The 19,069-nt window shown below is 39.7% G+C and overlaps 1 protein-coding gene across 1 annotated transcript in view; it reads left to right on the top strand.

Annotated features, from left to right (window-relative positions):
- MAOA (monoamine oxidase A) overlaps window positions 1–19,069 on the top strand; it is a 78,803-nt gene that overhangs the window by 14,959 nt on the left and 44,775 nt on the right. Inside the window, exons 2-3 of the mRNA XM_061137515.1 lie at window positions 2,303–2,397; window positions 11,486–11,623. Coding sequence (XP_060993498.1) covers window positions 2,303–2,397; window positions 11,486–11,623 — 233 coding nt within the window. The remainder of the gene's footprint in view (window positions 1–2,302; window positions 2,398–11,485; window positions 11,624–19,069) is intronic.

The following is a 19,069-nucleotide window of genomic DNA, read 5'->3' as shown; positions in this document are numbered from 1 at the left end:
AAAGCTCAGATTCCTAACCACTAGGCCACCAGGGAACTCCCTGCAGTTGTTTTTATTTGATACTCAAACTGTTCCAACTTTGGCCAGTGGGAATTCTTATAGATAGATTTCTGAGCTGCTTTGTCATGATCCTAGTGGTCTCTGTTGGCCTCCTTGCTCTCTGTTATGATTTGATGTTCCAGACCCATCTTGTACATTTCTTGCCCCAGATTTCTACTTAGTCTCATTGTTCTTACATCTGAATTTCCTTATTTCTAGGCCCCAAATCCTGGATCACAGTGATAGCAGCCTGATACTCATTTGCTTTGTTTCACATTACATATATAATGGCCTCAAAATAACAATTCTAAACCTAGCACCCACAAAATGATTACTGATTAAAATGTTTGCAGTTCTTTTCTGTTTTTAGGATATATACCATTAGAAATGAACTGTCACGTTACTGGGCTTTAAAAATCACTAAAAACAGTTCCTCTTCTTAACCACTTGTACACATATTTAGGTATCATTTTACTAATCTTATCTCTGGTGTCATTCTTATTTCTCTTTCACCCTGATATTCTGACATGTTTTTCTCCTTGAGTATATTTATCTACGTAGTCTGCTTCATGTTTTTTTTATAATAGAGGAGTATAAAGATAACTAGGTATAAGAGAAATTGAAGTACAAAAAAGGTAGATTTAAAAATGTGTATACATGCCCTTTTTTCCTTACTCTGTGAGCTGAGAGGTCTTAGAAATATGATTCTCTAGTATCAATGGGCATGCTTAGAGCCCAGATCTTGGTTTCTGAAACTGTTCTATAATAAAAGGAACCAGTGCTCACTGGAGAAATAGCTGATTGTAGGGCTGGGCAGAGAAAGACAAGCCTGGTACATCTTGTAATACCAGAAAGTAACGAAGTCCTCAAATACATACATACACACAAAATGCTAAGTGGCCAAAGCTGAAACAATTTGAGCAACAAAAGAAGTAACATAATGTTGGATTATAACCAAAAGTATAAAACAACTGTCTATGAATCCATAAGGATTTAAGTAAATGGTTAAATAAATAAATAAGTGGGGTAGAAGAGACAAATCTCCTGTGCAGATGAATTTCAAATAATTTATGTCAGTACTCCACCCTCAGAGAAGGGCATGGCAACCCACTCCAGTGTTCTCGCCTGGAGAATCCCCATGGACAGAAGAGCCTGACGGGCTACAGTCCATGGGATCACAAAGAGTCGGACATGGATGAGCAACTAAGCACTCCACCCTTGAGGAAGTAGGACATAACTCTCTACTTCTAAAGTGCAGACTTTACATAGACTTCCTTCCAAAGAGTATAGCATGGAAGGGGAGAAAAAGAATAGCTTTACAGTGGAGAAACCTGGCCAAACACTACCTTAGCCTCAGTGATCAAGATTAACATCAGTGATAAGTCATGTTCATAGCATGCACCATTGATATAATGTTAATCTACAACATTTGCTTCTACTTTTCTGGTATTAACTACACTGTTTTTGTTGTTGTTGTTGTTGTTTCTTTCATTTTGTTTGATTTGACTTGGCTTGTGGAATCTTAGTTCCCCAACCAGGGATTGAACCTGGGCCATGGCAGTGCAAGCAATGAGTCCTAACAACTGGACCACCAGAGAATTCCCTTACTATACTGTATTTAAAAATATCCTTTTTATGAAAATTTTTATTTATGAGTGAAAGCCTGTACTCAACTTTGAGCAAATAAAAAAAAGTATGAAACGTGGTTCCTGCCTTTGGCAATTTTTAATCTAGTTGGGAAAACAAGATCTAGCTAGCATGTAATCCAGATATAGATAATCAGAGGTCACTATAGGGGGATTTAAATTGAGTAAAGCACAGAGATACTGTGGGCTGGTGTAAGGTAGGGCGAGTTTCCAGGAAAACACTTCTGTTTATACAGTCAGGATTTCTAGAAGAGCGGCATGATAAGGGTTGATTGAGGAGTTCAACAGATTGTTTTGCATATGATTTGATTATCACCAAACCCCCAAATATATATATATATATTTTAAATATTACATTTTTAACCAACCTTATGATAGATAATAAAATTAAATTATGATACATAATATAATATATGCTAGATTATAAAATTTTGGGCTCAGTAATCACAGTGAGGTGATTAGATAGAATCACAAAATTTATTAGATAGACAGGACAATCAATGAATTGTATATGATGTTCTGCATTTATATTATATGTAGACCTGCTTAAATCTTCAATATTTCACATTTAGATGTTAATATGTTCTTCAACTTTTTTTTTTTTTTTCCCCTTCTAGGATTATCTGCTGCCAAACTCTTAGCCGAACATGAAGTTAATGTTTTGGTTTTAGAAGCTCGGGAGAGAGTTGGAGGAAGAACATACACAGTGAGGGTAAATGATTTTGATACCTACTTAAATACAAAATCTCACACAAACTAGAAGTGGGGTCATTCGAAGTTCCAGAGCTGGGGGGAATGTCAAGAGTGTATGCAGTTAAGCCATTGATCCACCATAGTCCTAGACTACTTTATTAAATAAGTATCTGTTCTTTTCAACAAACACCCACCAAAGAGTGTCAGCCTCTGACCTTCAGTAGCTTGCATTCTAGTGAAGGAAACAAACCTGGACAAATAATTTCAATACAGCATCATCATTTCCATACCAGAGACCTAAATAGAGGATATAGTATCTCAGGTGAGGTAAGGTTTAGCTGGACTTGAAGTGACTATACCTTCACCACATACACATACACACACACACACACACACAATATAGATTCCTTGTTTATTTATCCAAGGACACACAACTTAAAAGAAGTGTGACCACAGAAAGCAGAGGCAAATGTAACGTGTTTCTGTGCAACTTTTTCCTTAGCCTTTGTTCTCCACGAGGTGCACTGCTGAGAGAGGCACTCTTTGCTCAGGTGGGGTCAGTGAGACATGAGAAGGAATCCCAGTTCTTGCTACATCACAGCCTTTTATTTATTTTTTTCATTTATTTTTATTAGTTGGAGGCTAATTACTTTACAATATTGTAGTGGGTTTTGTCATAGATTAACATGAATCAGTCATGGAGTTACATGTATTCCCCATCCCATCACAGCCTTTTAATACTTAGACTTACATCACCAATTTGGGGAAAATGCAAGCTAACTGGTGTTTACAACTATTTAAAGAAATGGTTGCAGGTTGTTGGATCTGTGGAGATCTGATGAAAGGATACAGGGAAGGAAGAAATAAAGACAAAGATGGAAGTTGAGGAACATGAAGATTTGAGCAGCGGGTAGAGGCAGAGGAGGAAGACCAGATTGGGGCAGTGCCATGAAAATCAGTAAAGAGGATGGGATGATAAACAGAATCAAATGCCAGGGGCATTTGACACAGGATGAAGGCTGTTAAGAGGCTCTTGTATTTGGCTTTTAGAAGGTCATTAATGAGCCCCTTTGCTAAAGCACACAAATCGAGCATTAAAGGCTGAGGATTGGCAACAGGGACAAAATCAGACTGTTGAAGTGACTGGAAGGAGAGGAAGCATCTAATTAGAAGATGTATCAGACTTATAATAGAATGGCTTATGCAGTGATAATAATGATGATTTAAGCAATCCAAACATTCAGTCCTTTTATATAAGAAGAAGTCTGGTGGTTTGTAGTCCAGGCTGGTGCAGGGGTTCAGCTCTGTCAGCAAATCTTTAGGATCTCTCTGTCCTTCTGCCCAGCCATTCTTTTCCTGTTGGCTTCTTGCCTAGTGGTAACCAGATGGCTTTAGCATCTCGCAGCATCAGGCCCTCACTCGAGGCAGGAAAGGGCGGTGAAGAGGCGGCCCAAATCTTATCTGCAACAAAGCCTTTCTTTTTCCAGAAGACCCTGTGAGACATTTGCTTTAGTCTCATTGGCTAGATTTGGGGCACACAGCTACCCTCAGCTGCCAGGGAGCCTGGGAAAGCAAGTATTTAACATTTCCAGGCTGCATAATAGAAGCAGGCATGGGAAAAGGAACATACATGGGTATAAAATAGTCAACCAACATCTAAACAAGGATATTGTACCAGCTCTTTTCAGTCACACCAAGCCAAGCTCCCCTTCTGTCCATCACTTTCTGCCTTTTCAGACGTACAAGGATGTATCATAGGCCTATTTTTACTTTGCTCAGCTCTAAGAGAACCCTACAGCCTTGCTACTCAACGTATACTGTGAGCTACCTGTCTGGGAATCACCCTGGAGCTTGACAGACATGCAGAGTATCAGACCCTGTCCTAGACCTGCTGACTCTGCATTCTGACAAGATCCTTAGGGGGCCCTACAGAAGTGCTGCTCTTTGCTGTAGGCTCGCTTGCTTTAAATGAATGTGAATCTACATAAACTGCATTTGAAGCTTTTGAGTACCTCCTCAGAAGGAGGCTATTGGTCTGGGAGTGAGGAGACTGGGGCTCTGACCCTTGTACTGGCCTGACACCCTGTCTTACCTTGGGTAAGTACTATTAGCACTTTACATCTCAGTTTTCTCATCTGGGCAGTGAGATATAAATGGGCTTGAAGCTCCCCCCAACTTCAGGTTCTAATCAAAGGTAGTGTGTTGTAGTGCAAAAGAAGGATTGCATATTCTGCCTGTACCACCTTAATAGATATGATTCATCTGTCATTTTCTGAAGAATATTCCTTCATTTTGGAGATAGGTATTAAGTTGTCCCTTTGCCCTACTTTTCTTATCTCTAAAACCGTTTGGTTATTAAATAGGAGCATCAGTCATGTTGTGGATTTTTCAGTTCTCTTTTGGCAGAACTTAGTTTTGTTTTTGTTTTTAATTGAAGTATAGTTTCCCTGGTGGCTCAGATGGTAAAGAATCCCCCTGCAATGTGGGAGACCTGGGGTCGATCCCTGGGTCGAGAAGATCCCCTGGAGAGGGGAATGGCTACCCAACTCCAGGATTCTTGCCTGGAGAATTCCATGGACAGAGGAGCCTGGCGGGCTATAGTCCATGGGGTTGCAGAGAGTCAGTAATGACTGAGCGACTAACACACACATTGTTGATTTATACTATTATATTGTTTTAGGTTATAGCATAGTGATTCAGTATTTTTACAGATTATACTCCGTTAAAAGTTAATATAAGATAATGGCTGTAATTCCTTGTGCTCCACAATATATCCTTGTTCCTTATCTATTTTATACGTAGTACTTTGTATCTCTTATTCCAATGCCCCTAGCTTGCCCCTCCTCCCTTCTCTCTCCCCTCTAGTAAATACCAGTTTGTTTTCTATGTCTTTGAGTCTGGAACAAGTTTCTTTGGGCAAGGGAAATGAGAATCTCAATGTGCTTAGCCCCATCTATGTTATTGCCCCAGACTGCTTTTTCATGCTGCATCATTTATATATATATCAGTGGCATATAGGAACTATTGTGTATTGAGTATGATATTAAAATTCCCTTTTGGAATGTGAGAAATTAACTCTGAAATGCTGAGAAACTAGGACTTGACATCTATAAGATTTCAAATGAATTCAAATGAATAGAAGGGGTAAAAAGGGCTTTACAAAGCAGGCACAGAAATGGTATCTAATCAGAAACTGAATTGAATATTGTTACAGTTGTTTCTACCAGCATAATCAATTAGAGTGTGGGGAGGAGATGCCATAAAAATTACTCTGGATCTTTAACTACTGAAATATCAAATTTTATATTGTCCCTTGGCAGTGGTTCAGATACATTTTCTATTCATTCAAACTTCCCAGTTTGTGCTAGCGTGATTCCCCCATAATTCTTCAGGACCAGATGAATGAAGTTGAAATGCCTGCAAGGCTACCACAGGGATGGTGTATTAGTTTTCCTAATATGGTTATGTGTTTATGGCTTCTTCAAAGGCTGAGTTGTTGTTCAGTCACTCAGTTGTGTCCGACTCTTTGCAACCCCATGGACTGCAGCACACTAGGCTTCCTTGTCCTTCACCATCTCCCAGAGCTTGCTCAAACTTATGTCCCCATTGAGTCAGTGATGCCATCCAACCATCTCATCCTCTGTCATCCCCTTCTCCTCCTGCCTTCAATCTTTCCCAGAGTAATGAGATCCAAACCAAGATCCTAAAGACTGAGGGGCAGCATAGCAGAATATGGTGTTATAGTTCTACTGTCTTCCTGCTGAAGCTGGGGCATCTCCTTTCCAGTGCTTCCACTTTGTAAAGAAAGATTCTATGAAATGTCTCATTCTTTTTACTGCTTCGCTTGGGATTATTTACTTTAGACAGTGTCAGTATTCTAAAGACATCCTGTTTAGAAACTCCCAAGAGTCATCTTGCTGTCTTAGTTAAATTTATTGGACTACTGACTCCAATTTTGTTCTTCACATCTTAATAAGGATGTTGGAGACTGGAGAAGGTTTGGAGCACAGCACCAGTAGTTAGTAAAAGGGAACATTAGGATTATATGAGGGACAGAAGTCAGAGGAACACTTCATTTCTTGTATTATGGTGGAATGACTGACTGTCCCTCTTAAAATAAGTAAAATGCTGAATAAAATATATTGTGCTACCTTGAAGTGAGAAAATTGCAGATCTCCTGGATGTTAAGCAGACATCTCAGATCTAACACATCCAAGCTGAATTCTTGTCTTCCTCATCAAGAACACTATTCCTGCAGCCTTCCCCATAAGGGAGGATGGCAACTCCCCAAATACCTGGAGTCATGTTTAACCCCATGAGGCCCTACATTCATTCTGTCAGGAAATTCTTTTGTCTCTGCCTTCAAAATATATCCAGAATTCAACCTTACCCTCCACTTCCATGGCTACCACCTGGTAGCAGCCACAATCATCTCTAGGGAAAGTGTTAGTCACTCAGTCGTGTCCAACTCTTTGGGATCCCATGGACTGTAGCCCACCAGGCTCCTCTGTCCATGGGATTCTCCAGGCAAGAATACTGGAGTGGGTTGCCATGCCCTTCTCCAGGGAATCTTCCTGACCCAGGGATTGAACCCACGTCTCCTGCATTGCAGGCGGATTCTTTACCATCTGAGCCACCAGGGAAGATTACTGCAATAGCCTCTTAACTACTTTCTCAGCTTTTACCCTTGTCCCATAAAATCTACTATTAGTGTGACAGCCAGAATGAGCTCTCAAACCTAAGTCAGATCTTGGCACTTCTATGCTTGAAACCTTCCAAAGGCTCCCCTTTTCATTCAGAGTAAAAGCTGATATTCTTTCAATGCGTTGTGAGGTGTTCCATGACCTGCCCTCCCCACCCTTGACTTCTCTAATCTCATCTCCAGTTCTCTTTTCCTTGCTCACTCTGTTCTAGACACACTAGTCTGTGTTTTGTGAACACACCAGGCACATTTCTGCCTTAGAATCTTTACACTGACTCTTTCTTCTGCCGGGAATGTTCCTGTCCCAAATAGCCACATGGATAACACCCTTACCTCCTTCAAGTCTTTATGAAAAGATCACCTTTTTTTGGAGGCCTACGTGTCACTTGTATTTGAATCTGAAATCTTTCCTTCTCTCCTCTGCAGTTTCAATCTGTCTTGTCACTCTCTAGTTTTTTCTTTTTTAAATGTTATCTACTTCTAAGATATTTATTTATTATGGTTCTTGTTCATTTTCTGTCTCTTCCTACTAAATGAAAGCTGCTTGAGAGCAGAGATCTTTATTTTGTTCACTGATATAACAGAAGCTTCTTGATCTATACCTGGTACCTTGTAGGAACTCAAGATATAGTTATTGAATGAACTAATGAGTCCCCAAAGCAAAGTGAAAACATGAAGCTTAGGAATTCAGTGAGCTCAAAATTTGACTTTCACCTTGAATGCCTACTGAACCCTGAAGACTTTGCAGTTCCACTGGGATGGATGTATGGCATGCAGAGAACAGGAGATAAAATCCTCACCCTGTCAAAAGTAGGAAGTTTAATAGGAAACACTCCAAATTGGAATCCCCTGTGCTATACTCTGTACATGAAAGCAAAATAAATCTTACCATTCAAAGGGGTACAAATAAACCTTGCCTTCATCTGTGGCTTCCATCTAAATTCACGCTACCTATGTGGCATGAAAAAAACCTTAGAATATATAAAGTACCAAGGATGCTGGCAGAAATAGACTCAATTCCTGTCCACCCAGGACAAATAACTTACACAGAAAAGGTTCTAAAGAAAACGAACGACTTATAGTCAAAAGTAACAGAGCCAAAGAAAAGTGACAGAACATACAAGGAAGCTAGGCACTAAAAGAAATGTCTGAAAGAGTAGGCCTGAGTGTATAAGTAGAAGAAAAAACTTCAAAAGAAACAAAAGAAAACCCTTAATCCCAAAGAAGGAAAGAAATCAGGCAGGAAACCGTTAACAGTGGGACAAATTGAAAGCCATAATAAGTGAAATTAAGACATTTTAAAAGAAATAAAATATAAATAGGTTAAACTCAGTTCAAAGGGGGGAAATGTCAGAATAAAGAACACTTTAACTGAGAGATAGAAAAAGAGATAATATACAAATTCTAATCTAAGCTGTTTTAACTAGATTAATACCAGACAAAATAAGGTTTAAACAAAAAAATGTTTCATTGAATTAAGTATCAGTACAATAGTGATAAGAGACCTGGAAGACCAAACAGTTCTAAACTTGTATATCCTGAATAACGTAGCCTCAAAATATAAAGCAAAAATTGATAATAATCAAACATAAATGCCAAATAGACTAGGGGATTTTTAACATACTTTTCTAAATTAATAATAAATGAAGCAAACAAAGGCTGAGCACAATTAATCTTTTTCTAATGGACATATATAAAACATACATATTACTTAACAGAAGACTACATGTTCTTTTCATTCTGAAATGAAAAATCTTTGAAGATCAACCATGTACTAGGTCATAAAGTAAACCTCAAGGATTGATACCATATAATCCATTTTTTTTTTACCACAATGCAGTTATGACAGAAAGATAACTAAAAAGAATTCCAGCTATAGAAATTAAAACACAGCAAAACTTTTAGAAACATTGATTTAGACAGAAATTGTAGTGGAAATTTGCAAACACTTAAAACCACAGTAATGGAAATAGTAAAATAAAGTTGTGTAGTTAAAACCATATGAGAGGAAGATTCATAGCCTAAATTTTTCTATCAGAAAAGGATAGGAGGCTCAATATGAATAAGCTAAGCATTCAAGAAATAGAAAATTGAGTGTAAAAAATCCAAATAAAGGAAAAAGGAGCATAAGTCAATGATATATAAAATAAATACTCAATAAAAATGATCAGTAATAGAAAGGTTGATTCTTTTAAGTCTTATTAAAAACTGACATGTCTGCTAATTTTTTTAAGAAAAAGGAAAAGGAGAGATCTCTAAACAAATAAAAGGGATGAAAATGAAGATATAACCACTGATGGAATAAACAGTAAATGAGAAGAGGAGGTCCTGAATTTTACAGCAATAGTTTTGACACATATGAAATGTATATATTATGAGAAAATATAATTTCTAAAAATTAACAGATTAAGAAATAGAAAATATGAGTAGTGCTTTAACCTCAAAATAAACTAAATCTGTAGTTTAAGTTTTTCCCACAAAGAAAACACTAAACCTAGATAGCTCTACAGGTATGTCCTACCTACTGTTCAAAGAAGAGATTTATTCTGTTTATATATGAACCCTTCTAAAAATAATAATAAAATAAAGAACAGAAGAAAGTATGATCACTAACTCGTGAGGTTAACAATACTGTAATGCTGGAAAACAGACAAGGGCTGGAGAATAGAGGAGACTCCTGGGGCAATCTCAGTATCACTTATAAACACAGATATAAAAATTCTAAACAAAAGGTTAGCAAAGCATATCCAGCCATGGGAAGATAATATCAGATTATATTACCCCAGGAAGGCAAGGTTCTAGGCATTCAATTTTATGGAAATAGCAGATAAGGTAAATTGTCCCAGCCCTCCTACTATATACAATGATACTAGACAAATTATACATAGACACCACACACATACACACACACACACACACACACACACACACACCTTCAAAGCACCAGAGAGCTAACAAGGTAGTGAAGATTCACTAGACCAACATCCAGAAAACATTGACCTGCTTTTCCCCTGGGGGTGGGGAGGTGGGAGTTTGCTGACTACTAGAAAAGCAAGTGAGAGACTGAGCTCAGTTCAGTTCAGTCGCTCAGTTGTGTCCGACTCTTTGTGACCCCATGAACCACAGCACTCCAGGCCTCCCTGTCCATCACCAACTCCTGGATTCTACCCAAACCCATGTCCATTGAGTTGGTAATGCCATCCAACCGTTTTATCCTCTGTCGTCCCCTTCTCCTCCTGCCCTCAATCTTTTCCAGCATCAGGGTCTTTTCAACTGAGTCAGCTCTTCGCATCAGGTGGCCAGAGTATTGGAGTTTCAGCTTCAATATCGGTCCTTCCAATGAACACCCAGGCCTGATCTCCTTTAGGATGGCAGCAGTACTTTCAAAATCTTAACAAAGCTAGGGCAACTGAAGGTCAAGTCCAGGGCCCACCAAAGTGTGTGTTTATGGAAGGAGGTGTTTGTAAACTCTTGTGCTTTGGGTTGGGCTGCATCCTAGCACTAAAGGAGAACAGTAAAATGACTAGGCCACGTTGCATTTCAACCTGCTTTCAAATCATCTCAGGCACAGAAAATGCAGTAGAATTATCTAGTAATGTTAGCATCCCCAAGTGCTGGGTGGAAGCAGACATAAATCCTCTCTGAGAAAGATGTAATCCTTCCAGGATTCAGATTATTTCTGCATTTCTCATGTTCAGTGAATGGCACACAATAAAAAATAATCAGGCAGGGGACTTTCCTGGTGATCCAGTGATTAAGAATCTGCCTTCCAACGTAGGAGACTCAGGTTCCATCCCTGGTCTGGGAACTAAGATCCCACATGGTGCAAGGCAACTAAGTCCATGGGCCACAACAAGAGAGCTCAGCCAAATAAATATTAAAAACAAAAACAACTGGGGAAGGCAAATTTCATGTTGCTTTAACCAAAAAATAAATAAATAAAATAGGATCAGGAGGCCACCAGTTTGGGCTGACTGAAGAGTTCATCTGCTGGAAATCAGAAAGTTAGGCCTCATAAATCTCTCGGTGGCCCTCCCAGCAACAACCCCAAAGAAAAGCACAGATGACCTAAATGCTTTGAAAAAGACCTAGGTGGGCAGGATGTACTATAATGTTCTTTATTCTTTGTGCATGTTCTTGGCAAATTGTCCTCACCAGTAACTAAACAAATGGGATTGCTTAGTGACGTCATACGGGATTGGGGATCAGTTCTTGAGGCGAAAGAATTGCTATTTTCAGTGGCCCTTTGTAAGAGAGATGTAAGGCACATTTAAACTGTAAAAAATAAACAGGTTCTTCTTGTTTTTATGAGACTTAGCAACATATATATACATATATATATGTGTATATATATATTTTTAAAGTTCTAACCAAAGTCTTCTGGCCACTTTTTCTCTTTCTACAGAATGAATATGTTGACTACGTAGATGTTGGCGGTGCTTATGTAGGCCCAACCCAGAATAGGATCTTACGGTTATCTAAGGAACTGGGTTTAGAAACTTACAAAGTGAATGTAAATGAGCGTCTTGTTCATTATGTCAAGGTAAGCCTGATGTTTTACTCAAGTGTTTTACTCAGTGGGGAGGCATTTTATTTGGGAAAACATTGGGTTTTGTTTTCAGTTTGTTTTTTTTTTGTCAAAGCAATCATGAAAGTAGGTTCTCAGCTTTAAAGTAGTATTCTACCTTGCTTTCCTTCTTTTTAAAAAAGTCCTTGTGGACTCCTGCAGTCTCTGAAAGTGGGCATTCTTCAGCTTGGTCCTTTTCCACCTCACCCACTGTGGCCCTAGAAGGCCACACCCCACCTCTAGTCCAGCTGGAATAGGGGTGGAAGGCTCTCAGCTTCCTTTCTTCCCATCCCTCTGGGGCTGAGGCACCTGAAATAGACACAAACACACACACACACACACACACACAGAGCCCAGGCAGCTCCTGAGGCACCTATGAGGCAATTCTAAGGCCCCAAGGAACACAACTGTTTGAGGCCACTTAAGACTCGAAATGGGTCGTTCATCCTCATCCTTACCTGACATTTCTTTGCACACTTTGATCGTTTTCTCTACACCTAGCCATGACTCTTGGGAAGTCTAGCTCAGTTGTGTAATTTCCTACTGTTTAAACAAGAGATTGTTTGAACTCAAAGTGCTGCTATCCCCTCAAGGAACAGCAGCTGTTGCCCGTGTTATTCTTTCTTTCTGAAGCCAAACATGGAGCAGATGGAGTCTGAAAAAGCGCCTGGAGAAATCAAGTTTCTGGTCTGATACTGCAGCCCACTTCCTGGAACTAGTGTCACCAGAGCAGGGGTCATTTACTCCTTCTAATGCCAGGATTCCCACACCACTAACCATATCACTTCTCAACAGACGCATCACCCAACCCCCAGCAATCATGTGGGTGTGCCATCTTCAGGGCCTTTCAGAGCAGGGATTTGAGGATCCTTGAATGTATGTATGGACACCAATGCCTAGTTGGTGAGGTCAGGAGTCTTGGGAAACTCTGATTAGCTGCTTTGGGTTGGTTTGCAATGCTTGGGGGAGTTTGGCAGACACATGAGAAAAGAAACCAGCAGCCTTTAGAAAAACTGGGTTCAGAGGTCAAGGGAGAAATGGAAAAAATATTAAAAAAAAGTTAGACAAAGTAAATTTATGAACACTGGCTTCAATAGGCCATGATCTAAAAGGAAAAACTCCTTTGCTTCCCCACTTTGTCTTCTCTGCACGGCGTGATGTTTACCTGGACAATAACAAAGGTAAGAGTAATAGCAACTATTAAATAACATGTATTGAGCACTTTGACCTGTATTATCATATTTAATGTAGGGAGAGAAACCAAATCCTTTGTACTACTCAACTGCTAGTTAAACAGTCATCTAAATTTACTGTCTAGTCCAACTAGGACTGAAATGAGTCTGGCGATTATCTTGGAACCTGAGCAAATTTATACTCCGCTTTACAGAGGAAAACACTGAGGTTCGGTGAGGTCAAGTGACTTGACAGAAGTATAAAACTAGTAATGGTCTACCTACCCCCTGAACATACGTGCTCTTTATGAATTTTAGGATTTACTTATATTCTTAAGATGCTAAAGATTGTTCTTTTAATTTAAGACAATCTCATCTAATGGAAATGTGGAGAATAGACATGCTGTTAGGAAATTCCCTGGCAGTCCAGTGGTTAGGACTCAGGACTTTCACTGCCATGGCCTGGGTTAGATCCCTGGTTGGGAAATAAAGATCCTACAAGCCACGTGGCACAGCCAATAAATAAATAAACACTTACCATTAAACCATCCTCTCACATACTTTAACCTGCCAAGGAGTACCTATTTTCACTCAAGGTAGACTACAAAATTAAGGTTAAAAAAAAAAAAAAAAACTAGTGCACCAGTTAGAGGTTAATTTATTTTACCTGAATGAATGCCTTTCTGCTAGTGTTTCTGATAAATCACATCATTTCTGCAATGAGAAATACTCAGGGTAGTGGATGTTTTTAAAATGACCAGGAAACTAGAAAGTGAGGAGGCCAGATTAGGGAAAGTGCAGGAAGATATTTAACTATTTCTGGTAAGATTGATAATCAACTGTATATGCTTAGTCGCTCAGTCATGTCCAACTCTTTGCAACCCCACAGACTGTAGCCCGCCAGGCTTCTCTGTCCATGAGGATTCTCCAGGCAAGAATACTGGAGTGGGTTGCCATGCCCTCCTCCAGGGGACCTTCCTGACCCAGGGATCGAACCCAGGCCTCCCGCACTGCAGGCAGATTCTTTACCGTCTGAGCCACCAGGGAAGCCCAGTTAATTGTATAGCAAAAAATAATTCCACTTATTTAAGAATATCTCAACTCTCAGTGTTATGTTTGCTTCTAGGTAGAAGAAAGGATTTTTCTTTCCTGCCAGAATGATCGTGCATTGGGCTAATAATGCAAATTGTTTATGTGACACTCTACATTAGCTCTCCTCACAAGCTCAGCTTCTGTAATCTAATACAGTATATTCTTTTCAGTAAATAACACTGAAATGAAGTGGGCAAATAACTGGATGATTGCGGCTATCTAGTTAAACCAAGCCATATTCTTTATGATCCAGATTGCTCTTAAATTTTCCTAATCTGCAGCCTTCAAGAATTCCTCGATTGTTTTTTCTGTCAGCAGACTGTAGTACATTCAGTTTCCACCTACTCTAGGATGATTTTCACTATTCACCAGAGAGCTAGTCTTGACCTTAGCTAGATTGTGTTTATGGGGCAAATTTTGATTGTGTGGTCCCAATCCTGAGCCTCTGAAGCACTGGGGATAGATGCTGGGTGGTGTTTTCCATCCTGTCCCTTCCCCAAGAGAACTAAGTTTATCTGCTTTAGTGGGATCTTAGTTCCCCAGTTCAGTTCAGTTCACTCACTCAGTCATGTCTGACTCTTTGTGACCCCATGGACCCCAACTCCTGGAGTTTACTCAAACTCATGTCCATTGAGTCGGTGATGCTACCCAACCAGCTCATCCTCTGTCATCCCCTTCTCCTCCCACCTTCCATCTTTCCCAGCATCAGGGTCTTTTCAAATGAGTCAGCTCTTTGCATCAGGTGGCCAAAGTATTGGCGTTTCAGCTTCTACATCAGTCCTTCCAGTGAATATTCAGGACTGATCTCCTTTAGGATGGACTGGTTGGATCTCCTTGCAGTCCAAGGGACTCTCAAGAGTCTCCTCCAACACCGCAGTTCAAAAGCATCAATTCTTCAGTGCTCAGCTTTCTTTATAGTCCAACTCTCACATCCATATATGACTACTGGAAAAACCATAGCTTTGACTAGATGGACCTTTGTTGGCAAAGTAATGTCTCTGCTTTTTAATATGCTCTCTAGGTTGGTCATAACTTTTCTTCCAAGGAGCAAGTGTCTTAATTTTATAGCTGCAGTCACCATCTACAGTGATTTTGGAACCCAGAAAATTAGTCTGTCACTGTTTCAATTGTTTCCCCATCTATTTGCCATGAAGTGATGGGACCAGGTGCCATGATCTTAGTTTTCTGAATGTTGAGCTTTAAGCCAACTCTTTCATTCTCCTCTTTCACTTTCATCAAGAAACTTTAGTTCTTCACTTTCTGCCATAAGGGTGGTGTCATCTACATATCTAAGGTTATTGATATTTCTCCTGGCAATCTTGATTCCAGCTTGTGCTCCATCAAGCCCATCATAGAAATGATGTACTCTGCATATAAGTTTAATAAGCAGGGTGACAATATACAGCCTTGATGTACTCCTTTTCCAATTTGGAACCAGTCTGTTGTTCCATGTCCAGTTCTAACTGTTGCTTCCTGACCTGCATACAGGTTTCTCAAGAGGCAGGTCAGGTGGTCTGGTATTCCCATCTCCTTAAGAATTTTCCAGTTTGTTGTGATCCCAACTGGGGATCAAACTCAGGCCGCCTCCCATGGAAGCATGGAGTCTTAACCATTGGACTGACAGGGAAGTCCCTATCTACTTCATTTTTAGAAGGTTCTTATGGTTATGCTAAATTCATTCATTGTTTCAGTAAGTAGTCACTGGACAATCAGTTGTGTACCAGAAATTGTTCTAGGCTGGATATAGACTGATGTATACATGATTCAGGTTCCTGCTCACATAGAGCTTGCCATTTCAAGGGAGGAAAAAAGTAAATAACAAGCAGTAAATAAGTAATATTAAGTAACATTTATGCCTGTATTCTTCATGGATCTTGCGAATAGAGTTGCTATTCTAACTCTGGTTTAGTAAATCCAAGTCTCATATCGTAGTTTCCTGATTCCTACAGTGAACAGGTTTTATATATGTTGTGAATCTGATATGGCTTTATTTGGGAGACTGTATCTGATTTGTGAAATTAACAGAAATTAATCACATCTTTAACCTAAAAGGTGGGTTTGAGGTGGTGTCAGCTAGATACTTTAGTTTAAAATGCACTCTGTGGAACTTTTCTTTTGGAAGGTGTACAGGAAGCAGGTGGACTTGAATGTCTCTTGGACTGATTGATTGATTACTTGTATTAGTAAAGAAGATGCACCATCATTGCAGTTGTTTTATGAATTACTTTCATTGAGTTATGGAGACTTTTGGGTTAAGTTTTGCATTGCCGCATCTTGGAAAAGGAGGAAGAAATACTTTGTTTTCTTTTCTTTTGCTTTCTGTGGGTTTCTTCAGACCATAATAATGCAGGTAGGGTATCACGAGGGTAAACACTGCCAGAGATGGAGCAAGGCTTTTTGCAGGGACTGCTTTAAAGGAGACATTGATATTTTTACACATTCTCACTTTCTGCCTGCTTTTTTAATCCTCCCTAAATAAAAATACAGACTAGATAGACCACACATTTGTTTTTAGAGAATGATGTGATAAAGATTTGTTTGAAACAGTCTAGGCTTTCCTGGTAGTAACAGTTCAGCAAGCAATTTTTCTGAGTATTGGTTCTGTTCTTCCCACACATTTACTCCATGTTTCTATGCCAACGACTGAAATCAAAGGCTTTTCAGAACGTGTGTGTTCTGGAATGCTAAGTAATTTTCTTTGTTGTTGCTAAGAGGTGAATTTTGTTTTTGCCAGTAGGCTGTGTTGAAAGCAGAGGATGTGTTTTTTTTGTTAGTTCATCTTAATGCTTGCCAGATATAACTGTGACTTTGACCCTTTGCTTCTAATAAGGTGTTTCTTTTGAATTGGGGACATATATTTTTAAGCTGCTTTTAACACCTTTCCATACCAACTCACAGAAGTCTTTTCTTTTGTCTTCAAAGAAAGTTATGCTTTCACTTTCCACCCCTCTCAGTAGGAAACCCAAGGAGCCAAAAGTGTTAGGCTCTTGTAGGGATGTCGATTGTCCTGTCTGCCTCCTTTCTTTTAATCACCTGAATTCATCCCTCTTGATTCCACGCATTGATGTTGCCTTCTATCTGTAATATACATGTATCTGTGTTGCCTCATTTGAGCTTCCCAGTGATCCTATGAGGTAGTAGCATTATTTACCCCATCTTACACATGAGAACACTGAGGCTCAGAGAGCTTAGGAGCCAAAGTGGGGCTTTCCAGGTATTGAACTCAGGTTCTGTGAGTTACATCACACCATTCCTTATTCTGTGGGCAGAGTTAACTTGTGAACCCCTTTAATAAACTGCTCCGAGATATGACAGAAATCATCTTACCCCAACAGGCTTTGGAGTCCTCAGATGCCACTTTGGCAGCAAGGGCTCCTATGGATTCCAGGGGTTGGTGTGGAGTGGGTATGCCTAGGAGTCATATGTGGCACCATTCACCAGGGTGGCCTCATCTCTTATACCCTTAGCCATAGATCCTGTCCTCCTCTGGCCTTCGGTGAGGACTTGACTCCTGAGAAAGCCCCAGGCCGCCCCAGTTAGGCTCAGCAGGCTGAAGAAGATGGATTTTGTTCTTGTGTTAAAATACTAAAGCTAGAGGTCTGGGGCTTGGCTTAGAATTGTTGGCTATATATTCTTTTTTATAAGTGACTTATGTAAACTTATTAGTCAAAGTATGATCCATAAGAGTATTTTATTTTATGCCATTGTACTCTGCCTGGTTTACAAAAGAAAAAGAGAGAATTTAAAGTAATTTGTATAAGTCAGAGTAGAAGATGAGAAAAGACAATTAGGTAAGGGCAGCCAAATGGTAATGGGCTTGTGTTCATGATAAGAAATTATTTTGATCATAGAAATGAAGTAATACAAAAAGGATGTTTTTCTCTAAATTCAATTATACATAGGATTTTAAAAGCAAAGAGACTAAAATATTTACATATTTTCACTCTGCTCTATCAAGTATTCAGTATAAAGAAATATAGACATAGCTTATAAGAAATAGTTGCTAGTAATTTCCATTCTTTTTTTCTTCTCTATTTTAAAAGGCTTCATATACTTCTTGTGGATCATAGGGAAGCTTAATGACAAATTACCCTTAAAGCCTTGTGCTGTTTAGAAAGTTAGATCAGCATTAACCATTTTCTCAATATACAGCAAAGTCAGATTAATTATTAGATCTTTCCCTTTCATTAATTGAAAAAAAAACTGTGATAAAATAGACATAACCTAAAAGTCACCATCTTAACCTACTTAGGTGTATAATTCAGCGACATTAAGTACATTCACTTTTTATATTCCTTTCATTCATTCTCCCTGGTGGCTCAGACGGTAAAGCGTCTGCCTGCAATGCTGGAGACCTGTGTTCAATCCCTGGGTCAGGAAGATCCCCTGGAGAAGGAAATGGCAACCCACTCCAGTACTCCTGCCTGGAAAATCCCATGGAAGGAGGAGCCTGGTAGGCTACCGTCCACGGGGTCGCAAAGAGTCGGACACGACTGAGCAACTTTACTTAATTCACTACAGAAATCATTTTTCTAGCCATTCATTGAGAAGTAGTCTAGAATCACCCACCCGCCTTGGACTGGCCTTCACTGGCAGCATAGAAAAAGGCAATAGGTCACAAACAAAGCTTTTCTCTCACTGAGGCTGTGGGACTTTTCAATTACCTCTTCAAGTGGGACTCTGGCATTTTGGTTAATGGCCTAAAGAACTTGTGAATAGAATGACACATTACAAAAGCAGCTTCCTCAAGAGAAACTGTGCTAGTCTCCATGATTACCCAACTCCAGTTTCCAGCTAGAGATCTCCCCCTGCCTCCCCACACCTTGCTTTCTACTTCCTCCCTCAGTAGCCCCTATTCCCACCCTAGAGCACACATCCAAGCATCCCAACCAAAAGGCTTAATCATTCAGTTCAGTTCCGTTGCTCAGTCATGTCCGACTCTTTGCAACCCCAAGGTGCTGGATTTTTTAACTTTTTTAAAAATCTTGTCCGTTCTGGGCCTTCTGAAGAAGGGAAAGTTCTCTTGTCCCACTGGCCCAGCCAGAAAGTCTTTTCTGTCATTGCCCTGTCTTGCCACTTAACAGGATCAATAGCCCTCTGTCTCAGGTGTGGACTCCAAGCCTTTTCACTTGTATATCAAACTCAGTGAACAAATATC

The sequence above is a fragment of the Dama dama genome, chromosome X (genome assembly GCF_033118175.1).
Source record: "Dama dama isolate Ldn47 chromosome X, ASM3311817v1, whole genome shotgun sequence".
Taxonomy (NCBI): Eukaryota; Metazoa; Chordata; class Mammalia; order Artiodactyla; family Cervidae; genus Dama; species Dama dama.
This window is presented reverse-complemented; position numbering and strand designations above follow the sequence as displayed.